This window comes from Macaca mulatta, chromosome 12 (genome assembly GCF_049350105.2).
Source record: "Macaca mulatta isolate MMU2019108-1 chromosome 12, T2T-MMU8v2.0, whole genome shotgun sequence".
NCBI lineage: Eukaryota > Metazoa > Chordata > Mammalia > Primates > Cercopithecidae > Macaca > Macaca mulatta.
Window position 1 is genome coordinate 121,829,892 of NC_133417.1, and position 16,536 is coordinate 121,846,427.

The following is a 16,536-nucleotide window of genomic DNA, read 5'->3' on the forward strand; positions in this document are numbered from 1 at the left end:
AGCTGGAATGATCACGATCCTTCCTGTGTCTTTTTCATTTTTATTTTTTTTCAGATTGGTACTGTACATAGTGCTTTTTACTTTTTTACTTTGTTTTTTTTTTTCAGATCGGCACTCTACATAGTGCTAATGATTTCCAGAAGTCCAGCTCTGTCCGTGTCTTCCTCTGCTCAAACATGGATGCTGTATCCTTACTGCCTAGCATATTAAGCCAAACCTCCATACAGTCAGCTGGATTTTCCTGCCTTCCTGCTGCTCTCTGCAAGCATCCTGCACTCTGGCTGAAGTGGACTGACTTTCTGATCCCCAGCCTCATTTTCCCATTTCTCTCTCTGTGTGCGTGTGCGTGTGCGTGTGCGTGTGCGTGTGTTTTGAAACTGATTCTCACTCTGTCGCCCAGGCTGGAGTGCAGTGGTGCGATATTGGCTCACTGCAACTTCCAGCTCTCAGTGATTCTCCTGCCTCAGCCTCCCAGGTTGCTGGGACTACAGGCGTGCATCACCATGCCCAGCTAATTTTTGTATTTTTAGTTGAGATGGGGTTTCACCATGTTGGCCACGGTTGGCTAGCTGGTCTTGAACTCCTGATCTCAAGTGATCCACCCGCCTCGGCCTCCCAAAGTGCTGGAATTACAGGTGTGAGCCACCGCGCCCGGCCCCATTTCTGTGTTTTTGCTTCAGGTGTTCCCTCTGCCTGTGCCCTTGCTAACGGTCCATTTCCTCTGGTAGAATTACAAGCTTCAATTTCAGTTCCCACTCACCCAAGAAACTCCCCTTTCCTCAACCACCACATCACCTCTCTACCAAAATATTTCTTTTATTCAAAGCCTCTGATAAACATTTATTTATTTATTTATTTATTCATTTATTTATTTATTTATTTATATTATCTTACCAAAGTCTTTCCCCGTAACTCTTCCCAGCTTAGTGTCTTAAGACTAGGAACTTGCCTTCCTGGAGGCATCTAGGTCACCTTCAGAGTCAGGTGGCCACTGGGTTAACTAGCTGTTGAATTGAATCAAACAGGCTCTGAGCCTTAAAGTTAGAAAGAGCCAGAGTGGAGGGGTCTGGTTGGGGAAGAGGGGCGCTGAGGTATAGGGAGATTAAACCTGCGGTGGAGGCAGCTTAATGGTTCATCTCTCACCCAGGGAATCTCTCTGACAGGGGTCTTTGTTAGGGTCACAACCCAGGAGATGGTTGATGATTATGGCTGAGTCCAGCCTGGAATGATGGGGGTTGGGGGCAGCTTGGGTAGATGACTCAGTAAATCAAACAGAACAATGAAAGGAGGTCATCCTTGTCCATCTGCATTATTGAAGACAGCCATAAATGGCCTTACCCCAGAGCGGGTCTCTCACACCTGGAGAGCTTATTGACCTCTCCAAGACCCCTGCAAATGGGTGTTCTGGGATCTGTCCTGCAACAAGTGCCTCGAGATTTGTAGGTGGGGGCCCAGGGTGCTAAGGGATTATTTCAGCAGGCGGAGAAGGGAGGGGGTCTGGGGCAGAGGAAGGGGGCAGGTTTTGCGGGGCATTGCACTTAGGGTTCTCATAGGTTGTAGTCACGAGCTCCCAGGTTTGCAAAACTGCAATAGTCACTAAGACCATTTGGGGCTGTTTGGGTCTAGTCTGGTCTAGACGGGTCTGAAACTCCGCAGGAACCACCCAACAAGAAGTCATTGTTCCAAGCCACGTGTCAGTGGCGGGTGATATCAAGGGATGGAAGGAGTTGGTGTGAGCCGACTGAAATCTACTGGAAGGTCAAAACGGTGCCGTATGTCCTTTGTGTTCACCAGCGGTTAGCCCAGTGCCGGCTACATGGGAAGTGCGCAAACGAAGTCCTCGCGAACTGAACTGAGAGCAGACAAAAGCACGCGCTCTTCTCCACCGCCACGCCGGTCCTATCCAAACCCGCGAGTTATCCGTATTCTTCTCCAGGAGTCAGAGTCAGGGCCAGAAGAGTGTGGAGGGACGTTGCCCGGGAAGAGTAGGCGACCCCCAGAGCCCGCAGCCAACGCTGGGGTGTGCGAGCGGGCGTGCGCGCACGCACTTGCCGGCGCGAGGGAGTGTCGGGGGGAAGGGAGTGGTCTTCAAAAGGGGGAGGGGAGAAGGCAGGGGGCGGGGAGAAGCCGGCCCTTTAGGACCCGGCTGCGGCGGCGAGGGAGGAGGAAGAAAAGGAGGAGGCGGCTCCCGCGCTCGCAGGGACGTGCCACCTGCCCGCCCGCTTGCTCGCCGCGCCGCACTGCCGACCGCCAGCATGCTGCCGAGAGTGGGCTGCCCTGCGCTGCCGCTGCCGCCGCCGCCGCTGCTGCCGCTGCTGCTGCTTCTGCTGGGCGCGAGTGGCGGCGGCGGCGGCGGGGCGCACGCGGAGGTGCTGTTCCGCTGCCCTCCCTGCACACCCGAGCGCCTGGCCGCCTGCGGGCCCCCGCCGGTCGCGCCGCCGGCCGCGGTGGCCGCGGTGGCCGGAGGAGCCCGCATGCCATGCGCCGAGCTAGTCCGGGAGCCGGGCTGCGGCTGCTGCTCGGTGTGCGCCCGGCTGGAGGGCGAGGCGTGCGGCGTCTACACCCCGCGCTGCGGCCAGGGGCTGCGCTGCTATCCCCACCCGGGCTCCGAGCTGCCCCTGCAGGCGCTGGTTATGGGCGAGGGCACTTGTGAGAAGCGCCGGGACGCCGAGTATGGCGCCAGCCCGGAGCAGGTTGCAGGTAACGCCGGCTGGAGCAAGTAGTTGGGAGAAACTTGGAGGGCAGCGGGGAAGCCCGACGGGCGGCTGGACCTCACGGACTCTTTTAAGGGCGGCAGAGCGGAGACCTTGGACCAGATCAAGGGGGACTGTTGCGAGCGGGACCGGGAAGTCAGGCCCAGGGAGGGGAACTGGAGTTAGAGCAAGTGGAAGAGCCGTGGCGACTCATTTGGTGGGGATGAATGGGGAGAGGAAAGGCATCCCTGTTGCCATAGTCTTACCCGCGTGGAACGGACCCAGACTTCTATTCTGGAGGAGGGATTTGCTGAGAAGGGGGACGGTGGTCAGATCCATGGGAGTAGGAACTCGAATCTTATTTGGGGCACTACTTGAGGACCCAAGGGTCCTGGTGGGATCGCTGCTGGGAGGCCGAGGCTGCGGGGTGCCAGTGACGCCAGGAACCTTGGAAGAGGAGGTAAGCTAGGAGGAGGCACCGGCGTCCCCGGCGTCCCAAGGGACCCTTCCTTCAACTGGGGTTGTGAGTTAGAAAGAAAGGACTTGGTACTTTGTAGGATGGGTCGCTTAGGAGAAAAATGAAAACGAACACTACTGTTTCTCCCTAGGGAACGAGCAGGGCTCTTGCTACCACGTTGAATGGAAAAATAAAAGGGAGGCATTTGGTAGGCGAGGGGTCTCCTAGCAGCTGAATCAATGTAACTTAAGCCGGATCGCCAGCTGCATTCCCGGGACGGGGGCAGCCAGGCTGTGCAGTTTCGCATCTGGGCCCCAGATCGAAAGGCAAGAGAGATGCGTTGCCACCCCCCACCCCCGCCCGTATCCTAAATTGAGGGACCCCTTCCTGTAGGATAGAATGGGGACCCGATATTCTTTGTTCGGGGGCCCTCATCCCTCCCAAAAAGTTATTTGAGGGACACAACCAGTCTCTAAGGAGGTCACTTTTTTTTTTTTTTTTTTTTTTTAAATTACGAAAGCCTCTGCCCCAGTGGTCGGGAGGAAGCTGTAATTATTTTCTTTCCTCTTGGAGACAGTGGTGAAAAGTGTCCGCTGCCTGCTGCTGTTGCTGAAAAAGCAAGTGAGTCTAAGTTTATCAAACTTAAAAAGAAAAAGTGAAAACAAGAATCTTGCTTTTTAGCTTCTGAGGTCTTCGTAAGCCCCCCACCCCATGCACCAGCCCGCCTCCCTTCTCCTGGTCTGCTATTGTTTTTTCCCCTGTTCTCCTTGAGAATGGAATTAGGGGTCAGAGTTGAAATCTTTCTTCTGTTTCTTTAGCACATTTTGATCTGGAGTACAGAGCAAGTTAGGGCTTCCTCTGAGTGGAGCCTCTCAGTCCCTTTCTTCTTCCTCGGCTCGCTTCCTTCCCTAGCCTGCCTGCAAGTTAACCCTTCCCTCCTGCTTCTCTTAGAAAGTAACAATGAAAGGAAAAAGCCCCCACGAAATCCTTTCACTGCGGGGTGCCTGTCCCCTAGTCCTGCGTTCCTCCTCATCACCCCTTGTGGTCCACCGGGGAGGTGCTGTGCAGTTTCTGAGCTGAACTCTGACAAACTAAACATCTTCCTCAGCAGGGTGAACTTTTTGAAAGGCCTCTAAGTTCATAGGATGGTTCGGCTGCTGACGGTTTTAATAAAGTGTGTGATGCCTTTCCTTCTTTAACGTTTTACTTTTTTTTTTTCTTCTACTCTTCGTTCGTTTCACTCTAAGCCTGAAAACCAATTCTACTTCCCAAATCCCTGAAGCCGGTTAGGGTCTTTAGCCAGGAACAGATGCGGCAGATTTTCTCCCATTCACTTTTCCCTGGAGCCTGAAGGGGGTGGGGGGGAGTTGTCAGGGGAGGCCAGGGACAATGGGGTGAGTTCATGGGAAGAATGGCACTCTGGATTTTCTGCCTGGTTATGGGACTCCCTTCCGCCAGCTTGCCCCAGCTGCCTTCTCCTCCCCAGTGCCCAGACGCCTTCCGCATTTTTGTGCACCAGCCTGGGAAGAGGGGATGTTAAGCAGGGGTGGAAGGTGGGGGGCGGGGCTGGAAGCTGAGTGGGTGCACTCAAAAGAAGTGACCAATGTCAGGGGTGCCTGAGAAAGAGTCGGGCTGGGGGAGGGGAGCACTTCGGGAAGGAGCCTCAGGGTGCAGGAGGAAAAGGGGTCAAGGTTGGAGGCTTTTGTGCGGGAGAGGGTCTTAGGCTGGGGCAGAGACTTGGGGTCACTGGATGGAGAGTGCTGGGTCCGAGTTGGGTGGGGCCTGGCCCAGACGGAGATCTTAGCACTGAATCCTCTGCCTCCCATTCCATCTCCCGTCCCCTCTTCTCTCCCCTCCGAAGAATGAGCACCCCCCTCCAGCCTGCATTCCTCTTTGAGCAGGTTGCTTTTGAGAATTTTAAACATACCCTCTTATTTCGAGGCAGCGAACCTCAGCAGTTCCGGCTTTGCTGTTAGCTCTTTTGTCTTTGTTCCCGGGACTCAGGGGCTGTGTTGCTGCTGGCTTCCTGGGGATGGCAAGGATGCAGGGGTGGGGGTGGGCACATCAGTGGGTGGAAGGAGTGGGTGGTGGTGAGCCTGTATCCCACGGGGATGGTGGGCTGGGGCTTGTTGGTTCAAAGAAACTGAGAAGTCAGACTTGGGGGAAGGGGTGGGTAGGCCTAGAAGAAAAACCGAAAGGAGACCCTGAGATCTGCTTGAAGTTGGGACTCTAAAAGCATGTGTATGTGTTTGGTGGTGGAGAGGACAGAAGTGCCTAGAAATGTCAGGGTCGAGGAGGGAACAGGGTTGGGCCAGGCCAGGCCCTTTCAAAATTAAGGCTGGTCTAGACCGATTCCCTCAGTATCTCCCCAGCCTCCTTCCCTACCGTGTACAATGCAGGGGATTATACTGAGGGGTGGGGCCGCCCGAGTGGCCGTCTGGCCCGCTGCACGTATAAAGGTGCTATAGAAATGTGTAGTCATTCAAAGTCCCAGGGCGGGCAGACAGGCAGGCAGGCAGGCAGGCAGGCGGGCGGGCCTGGGGAGGCTCTGCATCTGCAGTTGCCTGGGAAGAATAAAGGGGGGAAGAGGCGAGCACTGATTTACAGTGGTTCAGTGCAGCTTCAAAAAAAAAGGGGGAAAAAGCAACGGGACTTCTGGCTCAGAGTACTGCTTTGCATCTCGTCTTGCATAAATTTGCATACTGAGTTCAAAGTCGTAAAATAGACTAGGGAAATGAGTGGGATCTACTGTCACTGATTGTTAACACCACTACCTTCCACCTCCCTTCCCCCCATCTGGACAGGACTCCCAGCGCTAGTTCTGCTAAGCAGTGCTGCCTGAGTCACCAGTCACCACTGTTCATGAAAGAAGGAGATGGGGAAGCGCCTGTCTAGGAGACCAAGCAGGGTGTGGCAGTGTGCACCCTGGCCTTGGAGGCAGGGCCTCTCTGAAGGGTGTGGCCGGACAGATTCTGGACCAGTGAGGCAAGTGGCATGCTTTCTGACGCCTGGGGCTGCCATTGCCCATGGTGGACTGCAGTTTGAGGAAGCTGCGGAATCCGGGTCTTTGTTTGAAATTTCCCTACTCGCCTTCCATATACGCCCCAAACATTTACTGCGATAGGTCCCTTTGTGTGGTCATAATGACCCACTTCTTTAGACGAGATATTTGAGGAAGGTTTGAGAACAGAAAAATTCTATGTAACAATGTTAAGGAATCTGAGAAAAATGGGGCACAGGAATCTCTGGGTTAGAATAGGTAGTAGAGCCTGGAAGCAGAGAAAAACCCATCTGTTGTATTCCCGAGGGTCTGTCTACACAATGGCTCTTGGCCAAGTGGACTATTGAGTTTCCTGTCAGGCAGAGGGAAGAGGGAGGCTTAGATAGTACTCACTGTTGGCCTACTTCAGTACTGAGCTTTAAGACTTTCAGGCAAATCATTCCTTCAGGCTCGGGGCTGGAAATGAGTTCTATAAAAATGCCATGGGGCCGGGCGTGGTGACTCACGCCTGTAATCCCAGCACTTTGGGAGGCCGAGGCAGGTGGATCACTAGGTCAGGAGTTCGGAGACCAGCCTGGCCAGTATAGTGAAACCCCTTCTCTACTACAAGTAAATAGAAAAATTACCTGGGCATGGTGGAGCATGCCTGTAGTCCCAGCTGCTTGGGAGGCTGAGGCAGGAGAATTGCTTGAACCTGGGAGGCGGAGGTTGCAGTGAGCTGGGATTGCACTGCTGCTCTCCAGCCTGGGCGACAGAGCAAAAAAACTCCATCTCAAAAAAAAAAAAAAAAAAAAAAATGCCACAGGTTGGCTAGGCGCGGTGGCTCACGCCTGTAATTCCAGCACTTAGGGAGGCTGAGGTGGGCGGATCACCTGAGGTCAGGAATTCAAGACCAGCTTGGTCAATATGGTGAAACCCTGTCTCTAATAAAAATGCAACAATTAGCTGGGCATGGTGGCACGTGCCTGTAGTCCCAGCTGCTCGGGACTCTGAGGTAGGAGAATCGCTTGAACCCGGGAGATGGCGGTTGTGGTGAGCTGAGATGGCACCACTCCACTCCAGCCTGGGCAACAAGAGTGAAACTCCGTCTCAAAAAAAAAAAAAAAAAAAAAAAAAAAAGCAAAAGCCATGGGTTACCCGAAAGTAGGAGCATATCCATTCACTCATTATCTGACCTTTGAGAGCTGACTTGGAGAGAACTGTTCTACAGTCATCAGGTGGCTTCCAGTTGGTTCTCGGCTGGGCTGTTCATTCCCATAGAAAATGGGAGGTACAACTGTTCAATTTTTTTTTTTTTTTTTGAGATGGAGTCTCGCTCTGTTGCCCAGACTGGAGTGCAGTGGCATGATCTCGGCTCACTGCAGCCTCCACCTCCTAGGTTCAAGCGATTCTCCTGCCTCAGCCTCCCGAGTAGCTGGGAATTCACGTGTGCATCACCACACACAGCTAACATTTTTGTATTTTTAGTAGAGGCAGGGTTTCACCATGTTGGCCAGGTTGGTCTCAAACTCCTGAACCTCAAGTGATCTGCCTGCCTCGGCCTCCCAAAGTGCTGGGATTACAGGCATGAGCCACCGCACCTGGCCACAACTGTTCGATTTTGATATGAGGAAGTTCTGAAAATTCTGCACCAAAGGGAATGGAGAACAGGTAAATACCTACGATGCCTAGCAGGACAGTACAGGGGGCTGCTGAAAGGAATGAAGGAGGAGCAGAACAGAAAGGGGCTGTGAGGCCATGTCCACGTCTGTTTTTGTTGTTGGTCCTTCTCATGTACTAAAACACTGTACCCAAAAGAAAAAAGCTTAGTGTTTTTTTTTTTTTTTTTGTTGTTGTTGTTGCAAAGAGTCTGTGTATCTGGGAATTGTTATTTTCATTTGTATTTTTCTTTTTATTTATTTATTTTGAGATGGAGTTTTGCTTTGTCACCCAGGCTGGAGTGCAATGGCGCCATCTCGACTTACTGCAACCTCTGCCTCCAGAGAGTTCAAGCGATTCTCCTGCCTCAGCCTCCCAAGTAGCTGGGATTATAGACACCTGCCACCATGCCCGGCTAATTTTTGTATTTTTAGTAGAGATGGGGTTTCACCATGTTGGCCAAGCTGGTCTCGAACTCCAGACCTCAGGTTTTCCTCCCACCTTGGCCTCCCAAAGTGCTGTGAGTATAGGTGTGAGCCACTGCACCTGGCCTATTTTAATTTTTTAAGGAACTCTGTATCTGGGGAGTGCATTTTGTCTCAGCCTTTCTCTCTATGTTCCCGACTCCCTCTTTCCTCTCCTGCCTTGTCCATGCTGTCCTCTTGGTCCCTGCAGACCATTCTTTCCTCTCCCACACTTCTCCCTTCCATGCCTTTCCCACTCCAGCTCAGCTACAACACCTGCTTGCTAGGTAGGTGGGCGGGGCTCAAAAATGGTGTGGAAAATATAGTGGTCTTAACCTCAGAGATCCTTCCAATCAGAGGGATATTATGTAGGTGACTGGAGACTATAATGCTTGAAAAAACTGGAATCCTTAAATGAGGAGGGTGGTTGACTGGCCTTTGAGGGAAAGGACTCCTATAGGCCAGGGAATGGGGATTCTCTCCTATAAGGGTTAGCACTAGCACGGCTTCTGCTGAAACCAAGGCATAGAAGAGGGAGATGCTGCCTTGAATTCATGAGGGAAGTTGGTGACCTGGTTGGCAGATATTCTAGACCCCTCTGCTTCTCCTGTCCCTGGCCAGCATTTCACTGAGATGGCAGGCAGCTGCCAGGAGATTGGTGGTGCTCGCATTTGTCCTCACCCTATTATGAACTGGCTTCTGTGCCTACTTTGTCTCCTGTCTTCCACCTCCCTGCGAGAGAGGCCGTTCTACCTCCTTTTCACAGGTGTGGACACTGGGTGACTCAGCGATACCAAAGTGCTGAGAGGCTAACCTGGGTACCTTCCCATTGCACCCCTCTACCTCCATGGCTGGACAAGGAGTTGGGCTGTTGGCGGAGAAAAGCTTTTGACCGTATTGGCCAGCAGTTTTGTTCCTGGACAGCTGCCATGTGCAGGTGATGTATGGGGTACAGTAAATTTCTGCCAGATTTCAATGATGTAGATTCCCTTGACTCCATGGAGAGTCACAAGTCCTGGAGCTTGGGGACCTCACAGTTGTAAGTAGCCAGCATACAGAGGTCAGTCAAGAGGGACAAAAAAGTCACAGGGTGGGCCTCTTGAGAGAAGAGCTGCTGGGTAGCAGACGATGGCGCAGGCAGCCTGGCCTTTGCTGTCATATTGACCTGGGTTCCATTGCAGACCCGTCTCTTAATACTTCAGTAGTTAGTAAGGCTCTTCCTCCAATGCCAGTTCCCTGTTGGTAAAATAGCAATGATTTTACCTCTTTTCCAGGGTGCGTGTTAGGGTGGCTGTGATAATGGCAAGTACCTGACACATAGTAGGTTCTTGTACATGTTAGCTGCCTTAACAGTCTTGGCAAGCGATGTCTCCTCCATGACAGTTAGCTAGCCTTTAAAATGAAAGCCAGACTGGAAAGGTCAGGCATGCCACTCCTTTCTGGAGGTTCAAATTCCAGGTGGTCTACCATGTACTAATCACCCAAGGTAAGAGATTTCTTCTTGCTAAGCCTCAGTTTTCTTATTTGTAAATCCGAAATTGATAATACTTCATTGGGTCAGCTACGCAGATGTGCGTAAAGCTATAAACTACATATAAAACCTAAGCTCTTGCATTTTGGTGATGAGTCACTTGATTTCCATCTCTTCACCTATGAATGGAAATATCCATACCTCTCCAACCTACTTTCACGGGGCTGTAGCGAGGCCGCTTGTGGAAAGGGCAATGAAACTGTGTTTTAAATGTGATCCGCCCGCCTCGGCCTCCCAAAGTGCTGGGGTTACAGGCGTGAGCCACCGCACCTGGCTAGGCTTGCATTTTTAATTGATTAGTTGGGCAGTGCTCTTTGGATCCCATGTCCTAAGGTCTAGGACTGACTGTTTCTGGTATGGGAGCTTCTCTCTGCAGTGTCTAGAATGGGGGTTGGAGGGACTATGGGGAACAGAGGTGGCCCCAGAGCTTGGACACGTGGGTTCTCATGCTGGCCTTGCTGTTCATAAGCAGGTAACCCAGGGCTGAGTTCCTCCTTCACCTGGCCAGCCAACCTAGAAGACCTAGGCTTCTGGCTATCAGTGTCCAGAGAGCTCTGGAGAATCCCTGAAACTAAATCTCCTGGTGGGGGAAGGTCCTCTCTGTATAGATGGCCCTCCAGGGGAAGTCTACAAGGATCCAGACTTCAGAATAATAGGGTTAAGTATTAGCGAATCCAAGTGGTCCAAGCACATTTAGCACATATGGCATGCTCAAGGGTGTGCAATTGTGCAGTCATCAAAGCCAGTGAGGACCCCCGATGCCACCCATTTCCTGCACCAGGAAAATGGACCTTCCACATCTCCGAACCTGGGATGCCAGAATGCACTGAACTTGATCCTGGCAAGGAAACTGGAAGCTCTTTCCAAAAAAGTGATGTTTTCTTGCTACATTGTCTCCAGAGTTTACTCCTGAGTTGGGGAGCAGCATCTCATTTTGCAAGGGGCTGATGGATTCTCCATAGAAACGCTGGGTTGGGGGAGTGTCTTCTGAGTACTGGGGTTCTACCTAATGTCTGATTCCATCTGTGGTACCAAAAAGCCCTCTGAAATGGCAGCCTGTCTGTGCACAATGATGCCGAAGACTTTCTTTTCCAGCATCTAACGAGGCAAGGCCCCAGGAAAGCAGAGAAGGCAGATGCTTCAGTCTCGGAGGGTCAGAATACACTTACGGTGAAATCAGGGCTGGGGACAAGGCACAGTACTGCCACTGGGAATCTGGGGTGGATGATCATGTTAGACCAGGGGTGTCCAACCTTTTGGCTTCCCTGGGCCACTTGGAAGAAGAATTATCTTGGGCCACATGTAAAATATACTAACACTAACCATAGCTGATGAACTAAAAAAAATTGCAAAAAAAATCTCGTAATGTTTTAAGAAAGTCTATGAAATTGTGTTGGGCCACATTCAAAGCTCTTCTGGGCTGCAGGTTGGACAAACTTGTCTCAGACTCTTGGAGGGCTTCCATGGTGGAGGCAGGAAAGGAAAAGCCCCTTTTACAGATGGGATAGTAGGTCCAGAGAAATGTGTTGGTTTTCAGTTCCAGAGTAATTTCATCTGCTCCCACCCTCCACACTCACAAAGAGCAGGCTGGATGGGATGTCGATTTTTTTTTCTTCTCCTGAAGAATGGACCATCTCCCTATGCCTCTCCTCCTCCTTGGCTGCTAACCCCTGACTCTTCCCTCCTCCTTCTCCGGCCACTCCTGTTCCTTAACAAAGCCAGGGAAGATCTGGGCTGGCTCAGCCCCTGGGTGTCAGTCAAGACTCAGAGGGAGACTTTGCTCAAAAAGCCAGCTCTCCCGGAAAGAAATACAGAGCGACTGTAGTCAGGAATTTTTCTCTTTCCTTTTTTCTGTGGGTGGGGGGAGGGACACTTGGCAGTCCTTGGGGCCCTTCTGGCTGCCAGCCCCACATCTCTTCCTGGCTGTTGGGAGGCAGGGCAGGAGGGAAGATTGGGGAGAAGGGGGCAGGGGCTGGCAAACCACCAGCTGCTGGGCAGTGGAATTCGCCCATAGGCCCTGGTGGAGTTGGCCTCTAGTGAAGCCTGGGGAGGTTTCTAATTAGTGGAGGACTGTGAAGGTGTGGCAGCCTGTGTTCATGCAAGGAACTGAGCTGTCTGAGCCAGGAAGTCAAAGGGAAGAGGGAGACTGAGCCCCGGAAGTCCTTGGTAGGTTGGAGGTAGGGAGGAAGTTGTGCCTACTCAATGTGTTCCATTCTATTAGAAATTGAGAAGAGGGGGGTGTTTCAGCTGGAAGGATTCAGGTTGGTCTCTGGGGTGGAGAGTCAGTCATTGGCACTAAACAAAGGGTGCCACCTCAAAGAATAAGTGATATAACAATGATAAACAAAATGGCTTTTTTTTCTAGACATTGTGTGCTTCTACCAGAAAGCTCATTTTGGTTTTTTTTGTTTGTTTGTTTTATATTGTTCCCCCCTCCCACTTCCTGCCCCAGCTCTGTTTTAGCCTCAATTCTCTCCACTTAACAAATGAAGAAATCAAGGCTACATTCAGGTTCAACTGCCAAGGCAAGCACAGACCAGATTGTAGTCTGGGTCTCTAGATTCTTCTTCCAGCTCTCCATTTCACCAGACTCACACATGCAGAAAAGCAGTGAATTATATACTGCTTTCTGGAAAAGCTCCTTTTCCCTGGGAGGTAGTAATTAAGGCATATCTTCTCAAAAATGTTCCTTTATGCCACTCTCTAGGAAGTTTCTTTTAGGTCTATTGTCTTTACTTCTGGATGGAGGTGCCAAGTTGCCTCTGGGTGGTGAACTTGTTCTCTAAAATGCCCAAGGCCAAGAAAAAAATGAAAATGGCAATTCCCTTGTGCCCTGTGTCCTGCCCCTGTGACTTCCTGATAATGCTGAGCGGTTGCTGTAGCAACAGTGGCAGGAGGTGTGTCAGGCAGGATAAAGGGGGTGGGGTAGGACGGGTTTACTGGATCAAAGAGGCTTTTGCGGTTGGGCGGGGCTGCTGACGTGACTGATAGCCTACTTCTGGAGAAAGTTGGGGTCCCATAGAGATGGGGAGGGGAAGAAATTAAGCCCTGGGGCTAAAAGGTCTTGCCTGAGAGTCTTTCCTTAGGTGATGCCAAGTGACCAGGTACCATCTGGTTGGTTAACAACCTGGGCTTGGTTTTGGCCACTGGCTACATGACTTTGTGCAGTTGGCCTCCAATTCTCTAGCTCATTTATCAAGTGTGAAGGGGATAAGAAATTATCAACCTCATGTGCCTGCTTGATAATAACAGTAAACATGCAAGCCACGTAGCACAGAAACTCGGATAATCAAATGAGGTAGTGCAGGTTCTGATTCTTGAAACACAGAACAGGAGAATGGCAGAAACCTGTTTTTGGATGTTTTCTGATTGGTCATTTCAAGAATCCTGTTAGCAGGTGTGACTTTTTCCCTTGAGTGTGACTTACCTGGACAGCTGCCACTTTGCTTTGGAAAGCCTTCAGTGAGTCCAGAGAGGAGTCAGTATTTGAGTTTTCCAGGGGGCAGTCATGACCATTGTGCCTGTGGTTCTACCAACAGCTTAATGACCAACCATGTCCCATTTATACCCCAGAAGTTAGGACTCCCACTTGAGGCTCTGCTGGTTGTCTCTGGGTTGGTTCACTGCCTCTTAAACCATGAGAGCATAGCCAAGGAAGGTGATTGATATGATATACTATCAGACAAAATTAGTGAACTTTAGTTGAAGACAGAGAAAAGCATGGTGACCTATTTAAAGACACTTATTTATATTCAAGACACTTCTTGTGCTGGTTTGAGAGTGGCCAGCAATCCTGAACATCTTTGCAGGTTTTAAATTTCTTTTTGCATCCTGTGGGTTCAATTTGTCAGGCCTGGAATATCTGAGAGCAGAGTTATGGGGATGGAGAAGAGGACAGTGGAAGGGGAGGGTGATGGGAAAGGTTGGTAGGATTCAGCCTTTGTTACACCATGGGAGTGGGGCTGTGGGACTGCATCATCGAAACTGAGTTGTTTGAATGTGGGAGAAGCATGTGTCCTTCCCATCCCATCTCATGGTTCTACTTGCTCACTGCCTTTATTGACTCTTAACCACTCTTGCTGATATGGGCCCTAGATGGTGAGGCAAAGACCAGAAGAATGAGAAAAAGACTTAATGTAACAGGGTACTCTTGGGCAAGTGCTAGATGCTGTTTGATAGTGTATTAGCCTGTTTTCATGCTGCTGGTAAAGACATATCCAAGACTGGGAAATTTACAAAAGAAAGAGGTTTAATAGACTCACAGTTCCATGTGGCTGGGGAGGCTTCACAATCATGGCAGAAGGTGAAAGGCACGTCTCACATGGTGGCAGACGAGAGCTTGTGCAGGGAAACTCCCCTTTATAAAACCATCAGATCTCATGAGACTTGTTCACTATCACGAGAACAGCATGGGAAAGACCTACCCCCATGATTCAATTACCTCCCACTGGGTCCCTCCCACAACATGTAGGAATTGTGGAAGCTACCATTCATGATGAGATTTGGGTGGGGACACAGCCAAACCATATCAGATGGTCACCTTTTCTAATGTGTAAACATTAAGTATATGCTGTGTGTCAGCTGGGAGAACATATGATAAAGCAGTTGTCATACCACCTGTAACACATGCTTCTTCATGCTGGAGGGGGACAAGAAAAGCATTTTAGAAAGGTGAATAAAAAAGAAACCAAGTCAGTAGAGATGTATATACGTCCTATGCAAATAAACAGGTAGCTCTTTTAGTCTTTTGACCAAGGCTCTTGGGAAGAGCTTGATGTTAAACAATGAAGTCCCTTCATGGTGAATAAAGTTACGAAAGTAAGAGAGTCAAGTTGGACAGGCTTCTCCTTCTTCAGTCTTGGAAGAAAAAAGCACGGTGTCTTCCTTCCAAAAATGTAAATTGAGGACACGGAATGTCTTCTCTCCTGTCCTCCATTCACTAAGTATGGAAGGCTGTATGGAAGCTAAGATCAAGTTTATGTCTTCAGGAAGCTTCCATCCTTAGAAGGACTAAGAGAATGCACAGACCTACAGCTTTTTGGCAATGAACTCAGGCTAGAGTGCTCTGAAGAAAGTTGGGACAAATTACCAGAAGACTTTACCTAGCAGTGCTTTTCTTTTTAAAATTTTTTTAAAATTTTTATTTGTTTTATTTTACTTATTTATTTTTTTTGACATGGAGTCTCCCTCTCATGCCCAGGCTGGAGTGCAGTGGTGCGATCTCGGCTTACTGCAAGCTCCGCCTCCCGGGTTCTCATGATTCTCCTGCCTCAGTCTCCCGATTAGCGGGGACTACAGGTGCCTGCCACCATGCCCGGCTAATTTTTGTATTTTTTAGTAGAGACAGGGTTTCACCGTGTTAGCCAGGGTGAGACTCGTTAGCTTTGGCTTCCCAAAGTGCTGGGATTACAGGCGTGAGCCACTGTGCCAGGCCCTTATTTATTTGTTTTTTTGAGACAAGGTCTGACTCTGTCACCCGGGCTGGAATGCAGTTGCACGATCTCAGCTTACTGCAACCTCCACCTCCCAGGCTCAAGCCCATCCTCCCACCTACAGCAGTGCTTTTCATCAATGCAATCTAGTGGCTTTTGGACACTTGGAGGCCATATTGTTCATCCTTCTTCCTCCTCAAAAGGTTTCTACTAAGTTATACCAGAGGGAGTCTGTGCAATTTCTTCCCATCTGCAATTTATCACTTGTTTTGTTCTTATGAAATTCTTGGAAGGCTTCTAACTTGGATCTCTCCTGTTTTAGTTTAAGGCTGTTTTCTCTCTGATCCCTGGGGAGACAGAACAGCTCTTTCCCTTCCCTTGGGTTTTCCTGGTCCTTGGACACCTCCACCACTCAGCACCCTCTGGCAGCACTGGGATGGGCTTGTCCCTTGGCTTTCAGTTGTCAGGCCTGAGTCATCTTGATTACTTCATCTCCCCCTTCTTAATTCTGTGACCCTCTTCTGCTATCTTTGGGTCTTCTTTCTGACTCATTTCCAAGTTCTTCATGGCATAGAGAACTGGCCAGGAGCCCAGGGCTAGGTTCTGACTGGTACACAAGTGACCCTGGTAACATCATGGCCCTGGCCAATGAGAGTGGTGGTGACGTCCACCATGTCACTATTGTTTGGTCCTCTTCCAGTAGGGCTTCAGGAACACTTGAGGTTACTGACAGCTCTGCTTGATGAGGAAGGTGAGGGGTGGTTGGTGTGAGAGGTGACTTTATTTTTTGAGACGGAGTCTCACTCTCACCCAAGCTGGAGTCAGTGGTGCGATCTTGGCTCACTGCAACCTTCGCCTCCTGGGTTCAAGCGATTCTCCTGCCTCAGCCTCCCGAGTAGCTGGGATTACAGGCGTGCGCCACCATGCCCGTCTAATTTTTGTATTTTTAGTAGAGACAGGGTTTCACCATATTGGCCAGGCTGGTCTTGAACTCCTGACCTCATGATCCACCTGCCTTGGCCTCCCAAAGTGCTGGGATTACAGGCATGAGCCACTGTGCCCGGCCCTGAGAGGTGACTTTTTTAAAAGAAGATTTAAAAAATGCAGAAAAGTACAAAGAACAATGTAATAACACAAGTCTACCACCCAGAACTGTGAGTGGTTGATATTTAGCCCACTAGCATGCAGTACTTAGTGTTTATCTTTCTTAGCTAAGTAGATTTGCATATGTATGATAGATGACTAATATGCCTATGTTTCCATATATTGCATCTATATGCATATATGTGATAGAAGACCAATATTGTCCAATATTGTGAA

The 16,536-nt window shown here is 50.2% G+C and overlaps 1 protein-coding gene across 2 annotated transcripts in view; it reads left to right on the plus strand.

Moving 5' to 3' along the window:
• Window positions 1-2,225: 2,225 nt before the first annotated feature.
• The window catches only part of IGFBP2 (insulin like growth factor binding protein 2), a 29,290-nt gene continuing 14,979 nt past the window's right edge, over window positions 2,226-16,536 (plus strand). Inside the window, exons 1-3 of one of the 2 annotated variants that reach the window (XM_077957524.1) lie at window positions 7,598-7,801; window positions 8,085-8,309; window positions 9,020-9,190. Coding sequence is in view for 1 of the 2 variants with exons in the window: in XM_015110935.3 (XP_014966421.3) it covers window positions 2,256-2,700 (445 nt within the window). In the remaining variant the exon portion in view is untranslated. Of the gene's footprint in view, window positions 2,701-7,597; window positions 7,802-8,084; window positions 8,310-9,019; window positions 9,191-16,536 lie in introns of those variants that run through there. The other variant, XM_015110935.3, reaches the window with a different exon arrangement.